Source organism: Onychostoma macrolepis, chromosome 23, assembly GCF_012432095.1.
Source record: "Onychostoma macrolepis isolate SWU-2019 chromosome 23, ASM1243209v1, whole genome shotgun sequence".
Classification (NCBI taxonomy): Eukaryota; Metazoa; Chordata; class Actinopteri; order Cypriniformes; family Cyprinidae; genus Onychostoma; species Onychostoma macrolepis.
This window is the reverse complement of record NC_081177.1, coordinates 20,179,831-20,205,343: the sequence shown is the minus strand read 5'-3', so window position 1 is coordinate 20,205,343 and position 25,513 is coordinate 20,179,831. Positions and strand designations below refer to the sequence as shown.

General features: G+C 35.7%; 1 protein-coding gene across 1 annotated transcript in view; it reads left to right on the top strand.

The window, feature by feature from the left end:
• Positions 1 to 25,513, top strand: part of plagl2 (pleiomorphic adenoma gene-like 2) — a 43,675-nt gene that overhangs the window by 11,266 nt on the left and 6,896 nt on the right. The window contains exons 2-3 of the mRNA XM_058762793.1: positions 23,548 to 23,625; positions 23,813 to 24,236. Of these exons, the coding sequence (XP_058618776.1) occupies positions 23,929 to 24,236 (308 nt within the window). The 5' untranslated portion in view covers positions 23,548 to 23,625; positions 23,813 to 23,928. The remainder of the gene's footprint in view (positions 1 to 23,547; positions 23,626 to 23,812; positions 24,237 to 25,513) is intronic.

Genomic DNA, 25,513 nt, shown 5'->3' with positions numbered 1-25,513 from the left:
TCAGAGGCATCACATTCTTGCCATTAAGACACTGTTAACTATGACTTTTGCCTCAGTAAACTCCTAATTTGCTGTTTATTAATAGTTAGTATAGGGTAGTTGTTAAGTTTAGGTATTGTAGGATTAGGGATGTAGAATATGGTCATGCAGAATATGTGCTTTATAAGTACTAATAAACAGCCAATATGTTAATAATAGGCATGCTAATAAACAACTAGTTAACAGTCAGATTTGTTCCCTGTACTAAAGTGTTACACCCGGAGGCTTTTGAGTGTGTCCATAGGTTAATGTTATCCATTGCAGTTTCTCCACTATTATCTTTTTTCACTGTTGAATTCCTCCAGATATTCAGTATGTTTGTATCATCGAGTTTCAGGATTTAGCATGCACATTTCTTGATTCTGCTCAACTTCCTTACTGTGCTCTTGTTGAACTTCCTCTGCTGTTAGAGTCACTAGCATTGCAGATCCTTCCTCTCACTCAGCTGTTGTCCACCTTGTGTTTAAATGTCTGCTGCGGGATGTGTAAAGTCAATCTCATCATTAGTTTCAGGCATTTGTGTCTGCTCAGCTTCATCAGCCATTACAGCAGTCTGAGTTTACTGTTGGTTTTCAACACTCTGCACTGTAAGAGAAACGCTCTGACCCTTTATATAAACCACTTTTAGCCCCGGCTCCTGCTACGCTATAAACTTGTTGCTGTCTTGCAGGTTTCCTCAGAGCCTTTCCTGAAACACTTTTTTTCATATAGATCTTTTTTTATATATACAATAACAATTCATAATGGCCAACAGGGTTGTGTGCCAATCAGAATTGAATTTTAACATGCAGTTAAATTCCATTTCAGTTTTAAAGGAATAGTTCACACAAAAATAAAAACATTTGCTGAAAGATTACTCAAACTCGTTTACATCTTGGATGGCTGGGGGGTGTTTCTTCATCAGAACAGATTTGGATAAATGTAGCATTGTATCACCAATGGATGCTCTGCAGTGAATGGGTGCCGTCAGAATGAGAGTCCAAACAGCTGATAAAAACATCACAATAATCCACACTCCTGTCCATCAATTAATGTCTTGTAAGAAATATAACCATCAAGACGTTTTAACTTTAAACTGCCACTTCTGGCCAAACTACAAGTCCATAACATATTATAACACTTACTCCAGTGAAAAGTCCATCTCCTGTTGTCCTCACGTCGAAATCCATCAAAATATTTGTTTAGCACAGTTTTAGACTGTTTTTGCTTGTGAACAGTGCTTGATCTGTGTATATTTCTCTCTGCTTCGGATGAAACGACCTTTTCACTGGAGAAAACGGTATTTAAAGACGTTAAAATGTCTTTATGATGGATTGGTTTATTGCAAACACTCAGCTTGTGAATTATGATGTTTTTATCAGCTCTTTGGACTCTCATTCTTACGGCACCCATTCACTTGGTGAGCAAGTGATGTAATGTTCTCCAAATCTGTTCCAGTGAAGAAACAAACTTCCTAGCACTTTATTTTAAGGACCAATTCTCACTATTAACTAGTTGCTTATTAGCATGCATATTACTAGCAGATTGGCTGTTTATTAGTACTTATAAAGTACATATTATTGCCTTATTCTGCATGACCATATTTTAGATCCATTAATCCAACCCCATACCTAAACTTAACAACTACCTTACTAACTATTAATAAGCAGCAAATTAGGAGTTTGTTCAGGGACAACTCTTTTTAGCAAATTTTCATTTTTGGATGAACTATTCCTTTATTATATTTAAATTAAAGTAGCTAGCAATGTATGAAGTAAGATTATTCTAATCTAAAATAAGATTATTCTATTCTAAAATAATTTTTTTAAATGCATATTTAAATAACAGTTTGTCAAGTCTTCCCAGTATGCATTACTTGTGTTGAATTTCTTGCTTGTGTGTGCAATAGTAATTTAAAAACTGGCATATTTGAGCATATTTTCACCCTGTAAATCTGGAAGTAAAGCCGTAAATATCCTTGTAAAGAATGCGAAGTTGGTGACGGACCACGGACATGGAATTATACAGAGGATCATCTCATCCTCTTCTGTTCCTGGTGCAGTGCCAGCTCCATGCAGCCTTGCATCCATGTGCAACAGGTATGAATAAACATAGAAGTAGTCCTATATAAACCTCCTGCTGTAACCTGCAAATCCTTGGAAGGACACGAGGTCCTTGATGTTTCTGGGTCACGGCCAGGTAGTAAGGGTGGAAATCTTTTCAGGACCTGTCTCCACGCCATTCCTCAAAACCACATGGCCGAGATATTTGACTAATGTCCAAAAGTCTCAGAGGACAGTTACATTCTTTCAGTGTACTGAATCCTCAAAACAAGCAATTCTATATTCCTAGACAAACATGGCATTGGCAGAGGAGACTAAAATGTTTAAGGATTCATGCTGTTCAGCTCGACATCACATTCTGGAAGGTGCTAGACTCATTTAAAACATTTGTTGGTGTCACGAAGGCAGATTAAATGTGGGTTGTTTTCGCTAGATGTATCTTCACTACTTTTATCTACGTCTATGAAATGGAAGCATTGACTGTGGCGAGGGACTTTCCTCAAAGTTACACAACTATAAGTCTTTTATTGTATGATTCTTTGATTGAACATCTGAAAATGTACACCTAGCCAGATTGTGTCACTCTTGTTATTTACGACTGTAGTGGGAGATGTCAAGGGGCTTTCAGCATTTGGGAGCTTCTTTAGGGTGAAGTGCGTAATTATGTGTCTCATAATATTTCTTTTAAGTTGAAGCAGAATCTGACCACCTGCACCTTCCGTTTCTAGTTTGCAGTTGAGAAGTAGCTGACACTTGACCCCCATCAAATAGCTTTTGCACCATAAATTGTGATAAAGCTGTGCAATTAGCCTATCGTTGTTGGTGATAAGAGTTTGGCCATTACCGTTTGTTCTCATTGTCATGTGCTACAGATTGTGTGTCCTCTAGAACACAGTGTTCTTTATGTACACTCCTTTTTTCATCTCACTTTCAGGTTTTGTGTATCAAAGTCTTGTCAGGTGCCAGCTTCAGTACAGTACACAACAAACACACTCTATTGGGTTAAACATGGACACTGGTTAAAATGAACAGAAGACCTACTACACAGATGCAGATGTTCTGTCACAGAACGAGCTGTCAGTGTGAAAAAAAAAAAAAAAAAGTGATAGGTTGTTAAATGATTTCACATGAACATGAAGATTTAAATAAACTCTACAGCAGGGTTCCCAAACTTTTCTATTCCACAACCCACCTAGACAAGTAGAATCTATTTCACAACCCACCAAAATATTTGAGATCAAAAAACAATTGACATTACTTTAAGCTTAAGCTTAATTAAAAGTTTAATAGCCTATGGCAGAAATGAAGTATTTAAGAAAAATAACCATTTTATTTTATAGTACAACTGTAAAATTTCACTACTAATATTTACGTTTTAATTTCTTTGTTTACAGACGTTAAAATATGAAACGTCCATATAAACTTGAAACACGCTCACTCCCACTCAGTGGTTAAATAAATGTTCAGCAATATCTTCAAAAGATTTTTGAATTTTGGCACATTTTTTTCTCTATATAGAGATGATATGGCCAGGAAATAATATGAAATTTTGTAAATTTTGTTATGCTAGCGTGTGGAAATGTTTAAATCTTGTAGTGTTACAATTAACACCCACTCACCCCGTACATGTGAAATGCTTTTTACAGACCGTTTCGTTGTTGGTGGGTAGCCGAATGCATATGAAAGAACGAAAACTGCTCCGATTCAAACAGACGATAGAAATGAATGAACGTACCTGAAACCGTATTCATAACATTTTAATTTTCCGGTGTTTGCAATCTCATGCAGAATACAGCGCAATGAAGCGAGTGAGTTTCTTCTCATTAATAATGCGGACCGATCGTGTTTTAATAATGATGTCGCTCTGAGACCCTCACTGTTATTACAACTCGAGAGCGCCTGCACTTCAAAATGCGTGCTTCAACGCATGTTTTAAATCTCGGACTTAATTGCGAGTCAAAAATCGCACTAAGAATATTGCACTTCGTAATTAATGTTGGTATATCGTGCAGCCCTGGACTTAACTGTGTGAGTGTGATTGAAACGCAAATTGTGACTTAGTGCGACCCACCTTGTCCTACTCTACGACCCACAGTTTGAAAACCCCTGCTCTACAGCATCATCAAATTTATAAAATATGTTGTTCAACACTGTAATAGTTTGTACATATACATTAAAATTCAAAAGTCTTTTTTAAGAAGTCTCTTATGCTCACCAAAGTAGCATTTATTTGATCAAAAATACAGTAATATTGTGACATATTATTACAAATTAAAATAACAATTTTTTATCAATTTTAAATTTATTTCTGTGATGGCAAAGCTGAATTGTCAAGAAACATTTATTTTTATTACCATTGCTGAAATGATTTGAGCTACTTAATCTGTCATGTTTTCCACAAAAAATAAATAAATAAATAAATATATATATATTTTTTATTTTTTTATTTTTTAATATTTTAAACATTAATTTTTTTTTATGACAGTTTGTTTAATGAAAGTTTAAAAGAACAATGTTTACTGAAATTTGTGGTGAATTTTTGGTTAATAAATATGTAAAAGCCTTTACTATTGATCAGTTTAATGTGTCCTTGCTGAATAGAAGTATTCATTTCTTGGATTTTTGGGGGGGGGGTTACAGTTAACACATGTCCCTCCCTACTAGATATAGCATGGTCTCTCTTTTGGTGTGAGTTTGTGGATTTTTTGTTGTTTGCCAGGCAGAAATCATTAAGTCATATCACATCTCTGCTCAGGGCATGTGAGTTGAAGTATTGTTCATGCCCACACCACAAATCTTGCAACTTCATGAAGTTGGTTTAGTGAATCTCCAGAGTGTGTTGAACTGTAATCAAGGCACAGAGTGGCCCGTTTTTAAGAAGATAAAATGTATTTATGATTTAAAATGTATGTACAAGTGAATGTTGTGAATACTAGTGTTATATACTAAGTTATGCGAGTGTGTATGTGTGTGCTTGGTACAGTATAAAAACCATTATGTCTATAGAATGTGCCCATAAAACATGGGAAGCAGTGTGTGTGTGTGTGTGTGTGTCTAGGTTGAAATGTTGAAATGAGCAGGACTGAGGCAGCAGTGTGTTAACTATTTCACCGTTCATGTGAAACCCAAACCCTTTCAGCACAGCGATCAAGCCACACACACACAAACACACGCGCAGACTAACAGAAAGACATTCTCACCCTCTGTGCCCCGTTACACACTATTGCGCACACACACCCACTTTTACGTCAAAAAGTTTGTCCCAATCATATCTTTCTACTAGAGACTGATGTTTTTGACTAAAACGATACAGATTATTTTAATGTTGATGTGTCTGATAATCATTATGCAAATCTGATTTTTAATTATTGATTTGTTTTTGCTTTGTGACATAATTCAATTATCCTTATGCTACAACAAAAATATTTAAATATTTTTTAATAACAAAAATAATTATAATGCATGTTTTAATAATAACATTGCTTGTTGTTATTATTATTATTTAAAATGTAAAATCAAATATTTAATAATTAAATTATCCTTATGCTACAACATAAGGATAATAATAATAAAATTATGATTATTCATAATAATAATAATTATTATTATTATTATAATATCTAATTAAATGATCCTTATGCTACAACAAAAATATTATATATAAAATATACTTAAGTAATTTAAATATTTTTAATAATAACAAAAATAATTAAAATGCATGTTCTAATAATAAGAATGCATATTATTGTTATTATTATTAAAAATGTAAAATATTTATATTTATTCTATTTATAGGCAAGGCAAGTTTATTTATTTAGCACATTTCATACACAATGGTAATTCAAAGTGCTTTACATGAAAGGAAGTAAAATAATGTTTGTGATGTGCTCTTAACACACACACACACACACACACAAAAACATTCTCAAGCTTTGTTCAAACTCTTCCTCACTAAGTGAAATATCCTTCCAAAATACCTAACTATTCCACAACTTGACCCCCTACTTACTTTGACCATCATAAAACAAACAAATAGAACTCAGATATCCTACTTTCAACTGATTAACCAACAAACTTGTCTTTCTTTGCCCACATTCTCTTTACATTCAAAGCATTTCTTTACATAAAAAAGAATCATAAAAAAGAGTCACAACAATAAAACAAGGAATTTAAAAACTTAAAAAAAACAAATAAAAAAAAAACATTGATTTAAAATGAATTTAAAACAGTTAAAAATAGAAAATGATTATACATAAACTACAGTGCAGTCAGTTCGGACGTAGCACAGTGCTCATTCAACAAATGCACAGCTAAACAGATGAGTTTTGAGTCTGGATTTAAAGTGGCTAATGTTTTAGCACATCTGATCTCTTCTGGAAGCTGGTTCCAACTGCGGGCAGCATAATAGCTAAAATCGGACTCCCCTTGTTTTTTGTGTGAACCCTTGGTATTTCTAACTGACTCGATCCTAATGATCTGAGTGGTCTGTTAGGTTTATATTCTGTGAGCATATTTGCAATGTATTTAGGTCCTAGGCCATTGAGAGATTTATAAACGAGTAAAAGTACTTTAAAATCAATCCTAAATATAACTGGAAGCCAGTGTAAGGACCTGAGGACTGATGTGATATGCTCGGATATTCTGGTTCTAGTCAGAATCCTGGCAGCAGCGTTCTGGATGAGCTGCAGCTGTCTAATGGTCTTCTTTGGACCATTACAATAGTCCACCCTGCTGGTGATAAAGGAATGAACAAGTTTCTCCAAGTCTTGACTGGAAACAAAACATCTAATTCTTGCAATGTTTTTGAGATGATAGTATGCTGATTTAGTTACTGCTTTGACATGACTACTAAAACTAAGGTCTGTCTCCAGAATCACACCAAGGTTCTTGACTTGATTTTTAGTTGTTTGACCCCTAAAGTCAAGGTATGCATTTACCTTGAGAACTTCATCTTTGTTTCCAAGTGCAATGACTTTTCTCCTTGTTTAACTGAAGAAAGTTCTGGCACATGATCCAACAGTTTATTTCATCAATGCATTGGCAGAGGGAGTCAATGGGGCTGTAGTCATTTGGAGATAAGACTAGGTAAATCTGGGTATCATCAGCAAAGCTGTGATAGGCAATTTGGTTCTTTCTCATTATTTGACTTAGTGGGAGCATATACAGGCTAAAAAAGAGTGGTGCAAGAATTGAGCCTTGTGGGACTCCGCATGTCATGGACGTGCACTTAGACTTATGCTCTCCTATACTCACATAATAACCTCTCCCGTCTAAGTATGACCTGAACCATCTGAGTACCATCCCAGAAAGGCCGACCCAGTTTACCAGTCTCTGTAGAAGTTATGATCGACAGTGTCAAACACAGCAATAAGATCTAGTAGTACCAGCCCTGATATTTTGCCAGAATCAGAATTAAAGCTAATATCATTTATTATCTTAATGAGCGCTGTCTCTGTCGTAATAATAATAATGATAATAATAATAATACAAAGAATGATTACAATAATAACAATAATTGATATTTATTATTATTATCATCATTATATAAATATAAATATATTTTACATTTTTAAAATATTTTAATATCGGTTATTATTTAATTTATAATTTTATATTATTCTTAATAATTATTATTATTATTTATTGTAGTATGCATTTAATACATGTACATATATTTCTATTTTTAATATTTCAGCAATGATCACAATAATAACAGTAATTCATATTTGTTATTATTATTATTATTATTATTATCATCATCATATGAACAGAAATATATTTAACTTTTTTTTGTAATTTTAATATCTATATTATTATGTAACTTATCATTTTATATGATTCTTAATAAGGGTTATTATTATTATTTATTGTAATATACATTTAATACATGTACATATATATTTTTTAACCTTTCATTATTTCCTTTTTAAATTTATTCTAATAATAAATTTTACTTAACAGTTTTAAGTGTATTAGAAGTCCCTTCTTTTTAATGTCTTTGTGCATGAAAAGGAATGTATCTGCATGCGCACATACACAGCAGCTCAGCGTTTGTGGTGTTGATTGGTGGGTGTAGGTAGTGGGCTGGAAGACCACCCCGGGTTAGACGGCCATTGAAGGGAGAACAAGTGTTTTTAGCTCCGGGGAAGGAGAGAATAGAGGAAGAGAGAGCAGCGTCTTAATGAATAACTGCTCTGCCTCGGTGTCTTTCACCTCACGGCCAACGGGGAGTCCTCCCCCCGATGCACACACATCGCTCTCTTTCTCTCCATGGCCCTTTCTTCTTTCTCTTTATCCTCATGCAGGATTTTCATTGCACATCAGTACGGCGAACTCGTGCACTAGAGCTTTGTTGCCTACATCAATACACACGTCTTTATGTGTGTGTGAGTGAGGAGGGGAGCTGTAATGCATAGCTGATCTCTATCTGTCATCAGAGAAGCTGCAAGAGATTACTTATGGAAGGGCCCCACCTCACTTCATCACAATTCACGCTTGTTCTTCTCTGATAAGTCATCAAATATCTACACTGATGTTTCTGGTGCAGACCCTGAAGCTCAGTTTTGCATGCTCAATGTCTGCTGAGATCTCCAAAAACAATTTACTTGGAGACAAAGAGTGATATATGGCCATAGAAATTTGTTGACCTGTATTTATTTTTGAGTGTGACTTCTTTAGTGGTTTTGTTGTGAATGAGAGTTTGCAGTTTGAATCGTATGTGGTGAGACAACAAATATCTTCTGTTTCTACTTAGTTGTCCTTGTGAGCTCTATCCAATAACAAACATACAGCATGAGCAGTGTAGTCTGAGTCGTGAACACAACTTCTTTGAGCCTGTTCTTTTAGTCAGTCGTTCAGTACGATTCACTGATTCCAACTGGTAAGTTAAACTGAATATATTCACTGAATCAATCAGAGTGATTCCTGAATCAACATGTGACTTATTTACTGAACTGCATCTCGAACAAAAGAACTTGGGAAAACTGTGGAGCAAGATTATTATGGTTAACTGAAACTAAAACTGTAAAGATTATAAACACATTTTAAACTAAACAAACTAAACTAAATATATAAAATAAAATAATTTCATTTATTTGCCAAGGCAACTTTTCTCATTCGTTCAGCTTAATGTACTAAGATTACTAAAACTGAAATAAAAATTAGTAAAAAGTATAGACCTGTTTGAAAAAAACTAATAAAGTGACAAGAACTGAATACAATTATTAAACGGATAAAATTACTAATACTGAAAAAAGTAAAAACTATATAGGCATATTTAAAAACAAACAAACCAAAAACTACTAAAACTGAAAAAATAAATAAATAAATAAAATAGAATAACAAAAACATGCCATAAAAGTACTCAAACTGAAATGAAATTAAATATATATAGACATACAGTATCCAGTGCCGTTTAAAGTTTGGGATCCGTAAGAATTTTTATGTTTTTTTAAAGAAGTTTCTTATGCTTATCAAGGATGCATTTATTTGATCAAAAATACAGGAAAAAAATAAATAAATTATAAAATATTATTGCAATTTAAAATAACATTTTTCTATTTTAATATACTTTAAAATCTAATTTATTCCTGTGAATATGCTGATTTATAATGTTGGAAACAGTTGTACTGCTTAATATTTTTTGAGACCTGTGATACTTTTTCCAGGATTCTTTGATAAATAAAAAGTTGAAAAGAACAGTGTTTATTCAAAATATGTGTGTTACAATATACACTACTATTCAAAAGTTTAAGGTCAGTTCATTCTTTCTTTCTTTCTTTCTTAAAAAAATGAATACTTCTGTTCAGCAAGAATGTGTCAAATGGATAAAAAGATTTCTTTTATTCATCAAAGAATCAAAAGAATCAAAGGAAAAAGGATCAAAGGTTCCAAAAAAATATTAAGCAGCACAGTCTCAACGCTGATAATAAATCAGCATATTAGAATGAATTCTGAAGGATCATGTGACACTGAAGACTGGAGTAATGGCTGACAGAAATAAATTATATTTTAAAGTATATTAAAATAGGAAACCAATATTAGAAATTGCAATAATATTTTTTACAATATTACAGGTTTTTTTCTGTATTTCTGATCAAATAAATGCAGCCTCGATGAGCATAAGAGACTACATTAAAAATCTTACTGATCCCAAAGTTTTGAACGGGAGTGTATATATACATATAAAATAATAAAATGACAAAAACACACCATATCATTACTAAAACTTTGACAGTGAAAATGAAATTGAAAAATCTAAAATATATCTAAAAATATAAAAAAATCAAAATATTAATAAAAAACTATAATAGTTTCTCAATGAGATTAAAATTACACTGCTGTGAAAATGCTCACCAGCTGCTTAAAAAGCTTAATTGCTTGCAGTTATCATTTTATTTATTGCAATGTTCAGGATTAAAATGTGTCTTGATATGTACTTATTGACTGGAGTAATAAAATATGATAAAACAAAATATTAAAATTACATTAAAATATTGCTTACATGTAAAAAATATGAATTCATCTGATTTGGGGAGTGCTGATACTGGGAGTTTCCATTCTTTGTTTCACTCGGCTTGTCTGTATTTTCAGCATTTCAGATCAGATAGATGTGACTCTGACATTCACACGGACTCCAATCCAAACCTAGTGCTCCAGTGTGAAGCAGCCTCTCAAAAGAGATGTTGTTTGGGTTATGAATGAGCAGATATCTGTGTCTATGTCCCTGTCCCACACACACACGGCTGTCATTGCTCTGACGGAGCGTCCGGCGGTGAGATGCAGAAACTGATCACGTTTCGAAAGAAATGTGAGGAATGCGTTCTGCTCCGCGACCATTTTCACTGCCTGTTTATGCAGGAATGTTATTTTTTTTTTCCTCCTCGTCTCTCCTTTACTGCACATCCTTCTAAACCCAGACGGGAAAGAAGGGAGAGGTGGTTCTCTCCTGCAGTAAACAGAAAACGAGCTAACTTTGGAGTTGATTGACGGAAAGGCTGAAAGAGAGAGAGGTCTATTGTAAAGTGTTGGCGATATCTGTAAACAAAAGGGTTGTGGAAACAATGCCTGTTGTTTTAAGCGGCGCTGACGAAGCTTAACTTAGAGATTGTTTGTTGCTGACCGCGTCTGAAAGAGAACGAAGGGAGAGAAGAAACAGAGAGCAGATTGTAGTGTGCATATTTTCTTGTCATTAAAATCAAATCTACACTTGTTTGAAACACTGTTTGATTAGAGACGTCGAAATAGAAGTTCAGATGTCTCTGTGAGTGAGTAATTAAGTTTTATTGTCAGGTTTAACTCATAAAAGCAAAATGTACATTTTAGAGGTGATTAAAGTTTGCACAGGTTTATGATTAAAGGTTTAAGCAACAGTTTCAACATCAGGTTATTTCAATTACTTGTGATGGCATGGTTCTCGTTGTTTTTTTTAGACTTAATCTACTTTGAAGTATAACTAGCATCTTGCAATGTACATATAAAGTTTAAGGAGTGTGAATATGTTTATATATATATATATACACTACTGCTAAAAAGATTGGGGTTGATCAGATTATTTAATGTTTTTAAAGTCTCTCATGCTCACCATGTATTGGTCCAAAAATACAATAAAAGCAGTAAAATTGTGAAATATTATTACAATTTAAAACAATTGTTTTCTATTTGAATATATTTTAAAATGTAATTTATTTCTGAGAAGCAAAGCTGAATTTTCAGCATCATTACTCCAGTCTTCAGTGTCACATGATCCTTCAGAAATGTTTTTGCTGAATTTATGCTCAAGAAATTGTTGAAAGTTTGTTTCATGAAAAATTGTTTCATGATACTTTGATGAACAGAAAGTTAAAAAGAACAGCATTTATTTGATCAATTTAATGCATCCTTTCTAAATAGAAATATAGATTTCCTTACCCCAGACTTTTTAATAGTATATAATAAATTTTATTTTATTTTACTCAATAAGCGACTAAAAACATGACTGTTATTGTTCACGTTTTTGTTACTGGTGCAGTTTTACCAAGAAATAAGTAGCAGCTCATCTCAAGCATTTGTCACAAATATGCAGTGTAAAAAGTACTTTAAACAAAAATATAGTTTTAATAAAAATACCAATTCTCAGTTCACACACCCAAGTTCATTTTGGACTGTGTCTGTAACTGTGTCTGTCAATTTAGGAAGCGCATGAGTAAGAATGCTGAACAAATGACAGAATGAAAGAATAAAAGCGTGATTGAGATATAAAGCAGAGACATTAAAACGCTCTAATAGAGAGAAATGTTTGAGGGATGCGGTAGGGAGTGGGGAGAGTGCGGGAGAGCGAGGAAGAGAGTTGGCACGTTGCCGTCTGGCAGGATGCCTGCTGTTCTGGAGCTCTGTGTCACCACCAGGACTCCCTGCCAGAAGGGGTTTCCCCTGACTCACCTCAACTCACACACACACACACACACACACCATTCACAGTCACATCAAAATCAACCCACATTGTGAACCCCACATACACTCGAGCTACATATAAAACCCGAAATATCTTTAACCTCTTATCTATCTGCACCATACTCTGTCTCTCTGTCCCCAGATCACCTGCTTATTTACGTTTATGTGGAAACCAAAAAGCCTCAGTATCTCGTTCCGTCTTAAAGTTGTTTTTTCAGCATTCACGAGGGGAATCCCTGAGGAAATCAGAAAGGCATCTGGCAGCGATGTCTTTTAACTCCACACGTCTTTTCCTGTTATCCAGCGCTTGTAGCTTCTGATAGCCGAAATCAGACTTAAAGCATAACACCCCTTGAACTAAACATCAACTTGTTTGCTCTGTGATTGTTCGGCCGCAAATTAGATTAGGGAGGGAACCCACTTTAATTGGGCTTTGTTGAAGCCTGTTAATTTTCTTTTCCCTCCTTTTTTCTCAGGCGTCGTTAAGTGGGGTCCGTGTGTTGGCCAGATGTCTTCATGCTACAAGTATATTGAGAGCTTTTTTTTTTCAGCGTGAAGAAAGGATGAATGAAAGGGGATGTAGATAGTGCCGTTTACTCTATGGCATTTGGGCGCCAAGGGGTCAATGGTTATAAAATCAATCGAGCGGAAACGTTTCTTGCTGACTTTTTAGATTTATGTGGAGATTTTTGAACGTGTTGTTTGTTCTGAATTACAGAAGAGATAGTTCCAGTCGTGCTAAAGTGCACAATATGTTAACAGCTTTGATGTGAAACACTTCTTACCTACCTACTGTGTATATCACTGTTCAGCAGCCATGAAGCCAATTATTAACCTTGTTAAACCCATTTTTGGACCATGACCCACTAGTGTAGGATTTTTAGCAGAAGGATGGCTGTTTAATAACTTTTCCCTCATAAAATAACAGTTTGATTAATTCTTTCATATTTAAATTTAGATATGCATGAACTATTTTAGAAAAACAATGAAGTACTCAAGGCTGTGATGTATTGTGAATATAGTCACTCAGTGGCATAATGTCTAACAAAGCCATTTAACCATGGCTGTTTTTACAATAGAACACAACCTTGAATGCAGTGTTGCTTTAAAGACTCAGTTTACTCAATGAAAATGAAAATTGTCATCATTTACACAACCTCATGTCATTCCAAATCTGTACCAACTAAACCAGGCTCGGTTTCTCCCAAGGTTTTTTTCTCCATTCTGTCACCGATGGAGTTTTGGTTCCTTGCCGCTGTCGCCTCTGGCTTGCTTAGTTGGGTTTGCTATTGTCCTTTTGCATTATTGACACACTATTTTCCTATTTAATGCTTTAAAGCAGATTTGACACAATCTGTATTGTTAAAAGCGCTGTATAAATAAAGGTGACTTGACTTGACTTTCTTCTGTAGACTTTAAGAACTTGGCATAAGAAAAAGCTGTTGTAATATTTCAAATGAAAATTACTTCTTATGTGGAAAACAAAAGAAGAGATTTTGAAAAATATCCATTTATTTTAGTGCTGTCCAAATTAGCGTGTGTTAAAAGTGTTAAAAGAATTTAATGCAATTAACGCAGGAGCGGAGCTAGTTGGCCACCACACTCACAATTGCTGCTTCTGTCTCTCTTTTTTTCTTGACAAGAATTACATTTATTTAGACACAGAATGTCTTTATGACCACATGAAACAGGACACTTTTCAGATGTGCACTCCAACTTTGCTTAAGCGACAGACGTGAGTCAGACTAGCGCAGAAAATGGTACAGGTGACGAGGAGCTTCAGTAGAACAACAGTGAACTGCGGTCAGATAAGGTTTTGTCAGTGAAAATGAATTTTCCTGTCCTGTCAGCCGTTAAACTGTGCTTGTAGCGCATGCTATGCAGTTGCACACCCAAAGATTTCATCTATATTTATTTTAGAATTATATGTTTGATAATTTTTCAACAATTTCTGTATATTTCCCACTTGCTGAAGGGCACAGGTAAATATGACAATTATTAGAATGGGTTTGTGAAGATTGTTTTACGTTCACTTAAATTAGAAAATGATTTCTTAAAGTGTAATAAATGTTAAAATTGATTGCTCTCAATTATACTGTAATGTTGAATGGCTATATAGTCAATAGTTAAATATTAGGGGGAAAACTATTTCAGTAGTATATCAGTGATACTAGCTCTTAGTCTTAAAAAAAGATGCCATTAAACAAATATTACAAATATACTATCTTTATATTGTTGTTTCTACGTTAATTTGAAGATTATTGCAATATGAAAGTATATTTAAACTTTAATGTTAGGTGGGATTAATCACGATTAATTTCAGGAAAAAATGTGTGATTAATTAGTTAATTTTTTAAATCGATTGACAGCACTAGTTTATTTATTTATTGTCTGTAGAATGGAAGTCAAAAGTCGCCATTGCTGTTTGGTTACCAATATGTAAAGTATTTGCTTAACATTCTTCAAAATATCTTCCTTTGTGTTCCACCAAAGAAATAAAGCCATAAAGGTTTTAAGTGAGTAAATGACAGATTGCAGAATTTTTATTTTGGGTTATAATTTTAAATGTTTAAATGTTGCAGTTGTGCCAGTATCTATACAGTGTCATGTATACTGTAGAAAATGTGTTATGCTGTAGCTTTATGTATCTGTTCTGTCATGTTGCTGGGAGAGACTTTCAGTGGAGTGTTTGTGGATGGCGTGATGAATTGTTTTTTGGCAATCCCACCTCAATAGAACTTTAATCTGTTTATTTTTCTTTAAACCCACATATATGCCCACTTTAACCACAGGAATGGCAAACGAAGAGAGAGGGAGTGAGAGAAAATATGATAGCTGTGCCGTGTGTTTTTGTTGGCATCATAGATGGAGGAGCTGTTGTGGCACCTTTGTGTTTGTTAGCTAGTCATAGGCCAAATAAACTATTGTTATTTTTTAACTGTAGGTTTCTATGAGCAGGCTGCTCTTCTCACAGTCACTCACTTTCATTATTGCATGCACTTTCTTTCTTTCTCTGTCAGGTTTGCGTAATTTGTTAGTAAAATATGGTCTGATTCTCGGTTTCATTTTTTATAGTTGTAAATCATCACCCAAAATAACCACATTCCGCTGTATGACTTAAAGGGTCAAGGTGTATCTGGAAAACATGACCCTATTAGCTGGTAGATGCTGCAACTACATAATTTTAGAGGGAAAAAGCACCTTTTATCCTGTTGATAGCATTCCAAGTTTGCTGATTTTATTTTAAATTAGACAGAAGTTTTATTTATTTATTTTTTTAGCAAGGATGCATAAAATGTATCAAAAGTGACAAAAAAAAGACATATTTTACAAAAGATTTTAAAAAATATTAGTTCAGAATGAAGTGTTTTTAACATTTATAGTAAGAAATGTGTCTTGAGCAGTGAATCGGCACATTATAATGATTTCTGAAGGATCATGTAACACTGAAGACTGGAGTAATGATGCTGACAATTCAGCTTTGCATCACAGGAATAAATTACATTTTAAAATAAGCCTATGTTAAATAGAAAACATTTATTTTACATTTTAATTAATAATATTTCACGGTATAACTGTTTTTACTGTATTTTCGATCAAATAAATGCTGCCTTGGTGAGCATAAGAGACTAAAGCCCTGCATTTCATTGCAGCCCTGCGACTTTTTTATGCCCCTAGGGCCAGGCTTCGGGCCAATTTTCACATCATAATTCAGACGTGGGCCGGGCATCAGGCCTGTTTTAGGCTTCTCCTCATTTTAATATTATAAACATCCATCAATTATGGTAATGAAAAAAATTGCCATGCTGGTGGTAACAACATGAGACTGTGTTAAGTAAAAAGTAAGTACCGTGAATATGTTGGGGAGAAATAGTAAGGAGATATTTGAATTATTTATTAACAAACAAGTGTTTTCTGAGTCAGTGTCGCAAGGATGAAGTTGCCGATCCTGACTTGCCGTCTCCTCACTGGACGCGCCTTTAGAGAAAAATGCATCTTTACGGATTACATAATGAAAGAGTTTTTGTTTTCGATTTATTTCTTTAAGCAGTAATTTAAAGCTTTCTATACATATATTTATCATGTCTGTGAGGCATGTATTCGCTGAGTTTTAGTTCATTTTTGTGAAGCCCTCCTGTTCAAGACCGAGACGGCAGAAAGCGCATCATGTTTGTTTTCTTTATTTTATAAAATCACAACGTTTTGTTGATATTGTGAGTGCACACAAATAAAAGTAGACCCTTTACAGTTCAGAATGATGTATTACTCTTACCTTTATGAGCAAAAATAACGGCATATTTTAAGTTGTTTCCACTGAAAAAAATGCAAGTGATTGCGCTGGCGCCTCCATGTCCTGCAAAGCGTGCTTTAGCTTCCACTCTATGCACAAACGCTTGAACATCCACCTAACAGCGCACAATTATCTAGGTTTAACGTTTAAACTATATACTTGAACGGTTTTATATCTATAGATTTTATTTTAGGCAAGTCGTGATGATTTGAGAAGGCAAAATTTATCAAACAGACTATGATCAACTCACTGTCTGCCGCTGGCCGCTTGGTCGTTACTTTAAAAAACAAAAATTTATATTTAACGAACAAAAAATGCTCCAAATGTTTTTTCTAAATTAACTTAATTAAAAAAAATGAAACAAAATGTAATTACTTTGCCATTACATATAAAACTGAACTATTTTAATAGCTGAAACTGTAGTATAAGCTGTTTTGGGAGAAGGGGGAAAAAAAGACGGGCTCGGATCGACTCGGGCCAAGAATTCTGATATACTGTCAGACAAGGGCCGGGCTAGGGCCTGAGCGTCTCGGGCCAGGACCAGGCTAGGGCCTATATTTGAGGCCTGTGCAGGGCACTATAAGAGACTTCTGTCAAAAACACAAGAGAAGATTTTACACATGGCAGACTTTTGATTGGTAGTTTATACATCACATTATATTACATTACATTATAGTAGTAATTAAAAACTGCGCCTGGAAGTACCATGTCCATGACCAAAGATTGTGTCAGCTAAGCAACTGCCATTGAAATTAAAGGACATGCTAATGGATAGCTTTCTCCATGCATTAAAGACAACTTTATAGGAACAGTTAACCCAGAAATGAATATGCATATGAAAAATACATAACAAGATTTGAGAGCTGTAATTTCATATACTTTCATGAATTTCCTCACTTAAATCTATCGTACGACTGCAAAGGATGGACCACTTTTATCGAGCCTTATTGTATTTTATGTCCTTTTTGTTGCTAGTCATCCACTTGTCACTATGAGATTCTTTTGAAGAATAACACAATGTACTTTACCACTTCCCTTAGCGAGTGTGAAGAATGAAATGCACCAATCAAATCTGTTCTAATGAGACAAACACAAGGCAGATGAGGTGAGCTGGCCTGCTGTAACGGTCAACCGCAGCGGGGCTAAGTATAGCTGCTTTTCCCTGTGTTTGTGCCCAGGCTGGTGGATGTGTTTAATGTGGAGGGGGGCGGAGACGGTGCAGATTGTGGCCACATCCCGTGCTGGTAGCCAGGGCCAGTGCAGTGTAACTGTTGAGGGTTTGGCAGGGCTTTACCTCTGTGTCAGTAGGATGGGAAGGGAGGGCAGCTTTCCGCTCTTCACGACCCTGCTAAGATCTCTGTACAGTCCAAACGGACACTGTTAGAGGAAGTGAAACCTGTCCATCACAGCGAGTGCCACAGAGAGCGTCATGCGGGTAGGGTAAAAGGAGTGTGAGCAGAATGTGGTGTATTTAAAAAAGTGCACTTGAAATAAGCAAGTGTTGATTTGTAACTACAGGTCCGAAATGACTTGGACAAAGTGCACATTGTGGTTGTTCACCGGCCCTCGGGTTAAAAGTTGTCTTTGTTTGTGTTTAAGCCCCTGAACGTCAAGATAACACACGCGCGCGCGCGCGCACGCACACACACACACACACTCTCTGTCCCCCGCAGGTCTCATATCTGGCATCTCCTGTTGCAGTTGCTCCCCCTTCCTCTGCCTGTCATCCCTTGTCAATGTGGTCAGTAAAGCATGACTAGCCATCCTCCCCTCTGGAGTCTGTGTGACTATCACTGACCGAGAGCTCCTCCCTCCGTCCCTCTCTTTCTTTTTCTCTCTCTCTCTCTCTCTCCTTCCTCTTTCCTTCCTCTCTGAAATTCTTTTCTCTCACTTGCTCTCTGTGCCATCTGTTGCTTTGCTTAACTACCACACTCTCGTAATCTCACTCGTCTCCCTCTCTCGAGCACGGCTGTTGTCACTTTAGCTCAGTATGGTGAACTCACGGGCTATTTTTGGTAACTGAACTTCTTTTTTTCCGGAACACGTTGAGAGTCGTGTGCCTCTGTGTTAATAAAACCCTCATAGACGTGAGACTTGTGAAGACGGAGGCTTGGGTTCACATAGCCCTGTCTGTTTATTGAATAAATGTCTCAATTTTGGTGTTGTATTGGTTTCTTGTGACTTATTTATCTATTACTTTCTAATTTCTAATAATTTCTAATAAATTTCAAAGTATATTTGATCTCACTCATAAGTGAAATGGATGTGGTTTGCATGTCAAATGAAATATTATGACTTTTGGTTTGCGATTTGAGTGAATAGATTCTGTTTATTTGAGTCCAGGACAGGTAAAGTTTGTTCTTGTGTGCAGATCAAATTAAATCATCTTTTTTGTTTGTAAGTCCCTCCCACCTGGTGGAAGTTCACCAGAAGTGTACTCACTGACCTTTTGAGGGGCTCTCTGATTGGGTAGATGTTTTGCAAACATTTGCATTTTTAAAAGTCACTCCATGACAGGAGTAGGCAGTCCTAATTTCAGTTGAAGTAATCTTTGTGTGTATCTTCATAAACATTCAAGAAAAGGCTCTCTTTAAGGTTTTATGTACTCTTAATATTCTCTTTATTTCTTCTAGTAGAAAGTATTTTGCTGGAGGCAATATTATATCTTTTATATGTATATTTAAATAAAATATTTGTAATACTGCAACAATTGTCATACAGTAGGCTTAATAGCTCTAAGTTAAACAAAATAGTAATAGAAAATGATTTTGCCAACTTGTGAACATTGTGTAAGCGTTAATCTTATTGATAGTTGATTGCTAGCATGAATAGATTCTGGTCTAATTCAATGCAATGATACTTATTATGGATCAAGTACTGATATTTTACATTAAAGTTGAGGTTTTCAAATTACCACAGTACTGTGTTTAGTGTTTTGAATATCTAAAAGGTCTAAATTTGCCACACAAGTGGTTAGAATACAAAAAAGGCAAGAAATTAAATTAAATAAAAATTTCAGAATTCATTTTTTCCCCCTCACTGTACCATTTTAAACGTCTTCTAAAGATTTTTAGTCATACTCTTTAACGGTGTGTACTAACACTGAAAAACACAAATTCAAATCAGTGTACTTGTGTACATGCATGTTTTGCATTGCATTTAAATGTAATCTTTAATTAATTTCTATATTTACATTTATAATTTACGGTGGCCGAGAGAGCTCAACGTGCTGCAACTTCAGAAAACACATGCAAATAGAAAAAGCACCAGCAAATCAAGAAAACATCTTCATCAATTTGACAGCAGGTGCTGCAAATGTTCACAACACAAACAAATAAAAAAACGCACTACAAATGCTCACAACACAACCAAATAAAGAATTTCTTTATTTGTATTCTTTATTTGGTTGTGTTGTGAGCATTTGCAGCATGTATGTTGTCAAATTGACGAAGTTGTTTTCTTAATTTGCAGGTGTTTTTTCTATTTTGCTCTTTCGGCCACCTTAATAATTTCACGTTTGAACCAACTTCTACCACTTAATCCAACCTTAAACCTAACCATCCCACAAAACCTGTCCCTAATTTTACCCATATCCCTCCTCAGTAGCAGCAGAAGTGTTTTGCAATACAACATGATCATACGTACCTTGTGCATAAAACTGTACATAAATACATAGCAGTTAAAGACACCTGATAAAAAGTTTTTGTTTGATTGAAAGAGCAACATTCAATTTAGTTGAGCAAAGTCAAAATTCATAATCATAAAGGGCATGGTGAATGTGCCCTTGACTTTGCAAAAAAAAAAAAAAAAGTAATTTCTGAAGAAATGTGCAGTGATTTCTTTGGGTGCAGATTTCTCATGTATTTGTCTATGAGCACTGTAATTGATCAGAATCTGGCACACTGCCTGTATTTGACTGTGTCTGTGACCTTGAATTAGCTGTTCTCTCCCTCTCTGCCTTTGGACAGAAGGGGTTAAACCTGCACACAGGAGGCAGCATGGTGTACACGGTGACCTCTGACCCCTGGGCCAGAGGAATGTGAAAACCCTTTAATCTCAAAACAAAACCTCAGACACACTCACGCAGCCAATATGGATGGCCAGTTCCCCCCTCTGTGGCAGCATTCAGTGAGCGTGAGTTTGTGTGGCCTGCAGAGAGGATGGTCATATATATAAAGCGCCCACCCCCACTAACTGATGTGTCAAACTCTAATGAAACGCTCCGTGACGGTTCAAATTACCTGGATGCACTTGTACGCAAAATTGTTGGTCACTTCCTAATGGGTTGCTTTTGGATAGTATTGTTGGGACTGAAATGAGTGTAGTGTCAGAATTGTTTGTTTGTGTGTGCATACAGCGTGTTAGTTGTGCTGTGTGACGGATGGGATGTATGCATGTGGAATGTTTGCGGTGGAGAAGCATGACAATGGCGCAGGGCTCCCTGGAGCAGCTGAATGGGGTAGTGTCACCCCCTGCACCCTCCCCGCTGGGTGACGACTGCAGCAGCGCCACACAGCTGTCACTTCCTCTTATCCACATACATATGGATACACATACTCCTTTAAAGTCAACATGAATTGTCATGTGCAACTTGTTTACTCCTGTAACATGACACATTTCTGAATGAAACAAGGTAATCAGTGAGGAAAAAACATTGGTGATTTGACTGGATGAAGAGTGGGTCACATGATTCTTCAGAAATCATTCTAATATGCTGATTGGCTGTTATAATTGTGGTGCTTTCTGTTTTTGTGAAAAGTGTGCTGCATTTTTTCTTCGATGGATCGAAAGTTCTAAAGGACAGCATTTATTTGAAATAAATCTTTTGTGACATAAAAGCATTTACTGTCGCTTTTGTGCATCCTTGCTAAATAAAAGTATTGATCGTTGATCTCAACAAATATATACTCAGTGGTTATGAAGTCCATTGTATAACAGGAGTAACCTGTGTGTGTTTGTAAATGTTTGTTGACTATGTGTTGTTTTTGCCACATTAACAACTGTGTGGTCAGCAGGGAACAGGTGGATTTTGAACTTTAACTGAAATGGTTGTTGACTAGAAGTTGATGCTCGTGAGAGATCAAGAAAGAAGCAATACTGTTTATCATACCACATACTGATAATTAATAGAGTCATGTATTCATCAGTACAGGGATGGTAATGCATAATACTCCATACTGATGTTAAATGCTCAGTACTTAATACTAAAGCAAAGTAATATAACAATCAGTAAAGAGATATAAGTGTATCACTCACTAGTAAAGCAGAGGCAATATGAATGAATGCCCCTGGAGGTACTGATATGCCAGTAGCTTGAGAAGGGTGGTATGTGGACCCTGTGTACAAAACATCATCTCAGATGTGCCTGCATTGATCATGTGATCATAATTCATTGATGATTGTCTGATTTTGTCCCTAAACATTACATTACAGTAAACTGCATGTTGATTTCACATATAAATCATACAGACAAATGTTAATACTATGTGTAAAAGAAGCCTTGATTTTTAGTTCATTTTTTTATTGAGCTTTGGGTATTTCTCATATGTAAGAGTCTTTGCATTTAGTTACAATAATTCATTTTTAATGAAAAGTGTCTGCCTAAAAGTGCATAACTATCAAAAGATCATACTGATGTTTTTAAAATGCTCCAATATGTCTAATTCCCTGTCTGTAATTTGTACCTGGATTTTTATTTTTTATTTTAAATTAACAAATTTACACAACAATTTCAGGTATATAAAACATATAATGTGTATAGACAGCTTTGAACTGTTTTATCACCTTGTGCCATGGTGTGATATTTATTTTTAAGAGTACAAATAGTCTTTCAATTATTATGGTCATAAAAACACTATGCTTAATAATTCTAAATGAATTATGAACTTTTTGGAGCACCATTGGACATGTTATCTTGCATAAGTACACCAATGCATAATAAAAACAAGGTCTTATAAACTATGAAAAAATTACCAAGGGGTAATATCATGTGATACTTGTGCCATGGGGTTTTACTGAAGTGTACATTTTTCTGTGTAATGGGTAGTGCTATTTAAGGTCTAATTTATTTGCCATCCCTAGAGGTAGCTTTGTGTCTGTTTGCTTTAGGATTACAGGAGCCTTACACTGTTTCATAACGCTGGAGTATATGTACACATGCATGACAGAACATGCATGGACACACAAAGCTTACTTTGTGCACCTCAATTGTTGATGCGGTATAGCAAGCGAAGAATTGCCAACTACTGATACTGCCCAGTTTATTAACAGTTCTGTACATTACTGCCCTCTAGCTAGCGTAATGACACAGTAACCGTGTTTTAGAACGGTTACAGCATGTGTACAGGCAGTTGCACATTTTTCCCTCATACTGATGTAAGGAGCCCATAATGTCAGATAAATAATGTTTTTTTATTGCTGGAAAAGTCTGTTGATCAACCATTAACATTGAGTATTTATTAATATTTATGCATGTATATATTTATAAATTGTAGATTGATTTATTAACATATTTATAATATACAAATATTGTTTATTGTTCATTCTTAATGCAAATAATGGTGAAATGTACAACTTCTGATTAAATGTTTAATCAATGCTGTTAAAGTATTGTTTATAATTAGATCCTGTTAACTAATGTTAACAAACCTAAAGTGTTACTTTTAAATATTTGAAAAAATAAATTCATAATTGAAAAGAAACACTAATCAATTATGTATGTCTTTTTAATTGTTTTTATGAAAGGGTGAAGATAATGATGAGCAGTATTGTCACCCACTCAGCCCCAGTCATGGCAGGTGGGACTGGATGAGAGCGTGAAAGGTAAATGAAAAAGAAAGAAAAAGCACTTAACTTAAGTTTGCAGCGCATACAGTAAGGGTAAGCGCTGTTTAGCCCTACATGTAAGAAAAAAACACTGACATGCTTAAAACAAACAAACAAAAAAAAAGAGTCAGCTTTGTCTTGCTTATTTATTTATTTATGTTTTTGTTGGTCACATGTTGCACAGATAGCAGACAATTTTGGAGCCTGCATCCCTTAAACGTCGGCGCTATATCGAACCAGAGCCTGGAAGGCAAGGCAGCCACGGCCGAGTTTCAATGGCAACGGCACCCTAGGGCTGCCATGGCAGCAGCTGCCGCCGATGCCTCACATCATATTGCCACACTGACGCTGGAGGACGAGGAACGACGAGGCGCCACCAAAGTGTTTGGAGGTCCCGCTGCAGGGAGGACGGAAAGAGAGACAGAGAACGAGAAAGAGAGGGAGCGGGAAGGGAGAGGCAGTGGGAACGAGTGTTTGGTGTGCGGTGCCCTCTTCAGCTCACAGGACAAGCTCCGGCTCCACGCGTTCTGTCACACAGGAGAGAAACCTTTCCACTGTTCCCAGCCCCATTGCCCTAAGGCTTTCAGCTCCAAATATAAGCTCTTTAGGTAGGTGCTACTTGCATATAAAGGCCACAGTATACTTTGAATTGTGATGTCATTTTAAATTAAATCTGGCCAAAACAGCATTTGTCTCGGTGATTCGAAACACCTCGCCAATGCAAACTTTATGGAAAACTTTCCACTGGCTGTTAAACGCAATTAAATAATAATAGATGGGAGTGCTCTGGGTCTGGGGCTCTACCTTCTTTAACAGTGAAATCTTTTCAGGTGGATTTCTTCGCTCAGTTTGTCATGGTCAGGCATGAGTGAAAACATGAAGCTCATCCCTATAATCAGATTCTCTTATTGCTGTCATTTTTGTTGTATTAAAAGGATTTTAAGTGCCGATATAAAAAAGCAGAAAATAAATTCACCATGAGTTTATTGTGACCTTAAAACCTGCTTCTGGAGCATCCAAATGCTCCTTATGTATTCACTGTAACCTTAATTAAGCACATTAAGAGCTGTGGTTTAGGGTTAAAATAGTATAAAGCAGTGCTTCTCAATTCCAGTCCTTGCGCGCCACCGCTCTGCACATTTTGTATGTATCTCTGATCACTTAAGACATTTGTTCTGTTTCACCATAAGTGCCCTGCGAAGAGGACATCACAGATATTCCGCTATGATTCCAGTTCGAAGGGAGCGTATATATGTTCCATTCAGTGGGAATTGAGAGTGTGCGAGACATGAATTTAAATTGTATTTATTTACAGAGGTATATTATGACACTCTTCTCTAGTAAGTTTCGCTGCTGGCCATGGCCTAACGCAAACCCATGAATGAATGTTCCGAAGTGAAGTAAACTTTTTTAACAGAGTAACAGATTTCTCGTGCTCAAGGAGTAAGAAGCAATGAACACTGTGTAGGGACCCTGTCAATCTGAACACAGTTCATGCATGGAGCTCTCTTTTAACGAGCTGGTTATCTGACTCAGGTGTGTTAAATAAGAGAGACATGCAAAATATGCAGAGTGGTGGTATGCGAGGACTGGAATTGAGAACCACTGGTATAAAGGGGTATAGTCCAATCCTGTTCCTGGAGGGCCACTGTCCTGCAAAGTTTAGCTCAAACCCTAATTAAACACATCTGAACAAGCTAATCAAAGTCTTGAGGACTAACAGACAAAGGCATATTGATACTTCCTGGCAGGTGTGTTGAAGGTAAACTCTGCAGGACATCTGTCCTCTAGGTGCAGGATTGGACACCACTGATATAGTAGTTTATACTTTAGAGCAGGGTTGTCCAACCCAGTGACTGGAAGGCCAAGTTCCTGCATAGTTTAG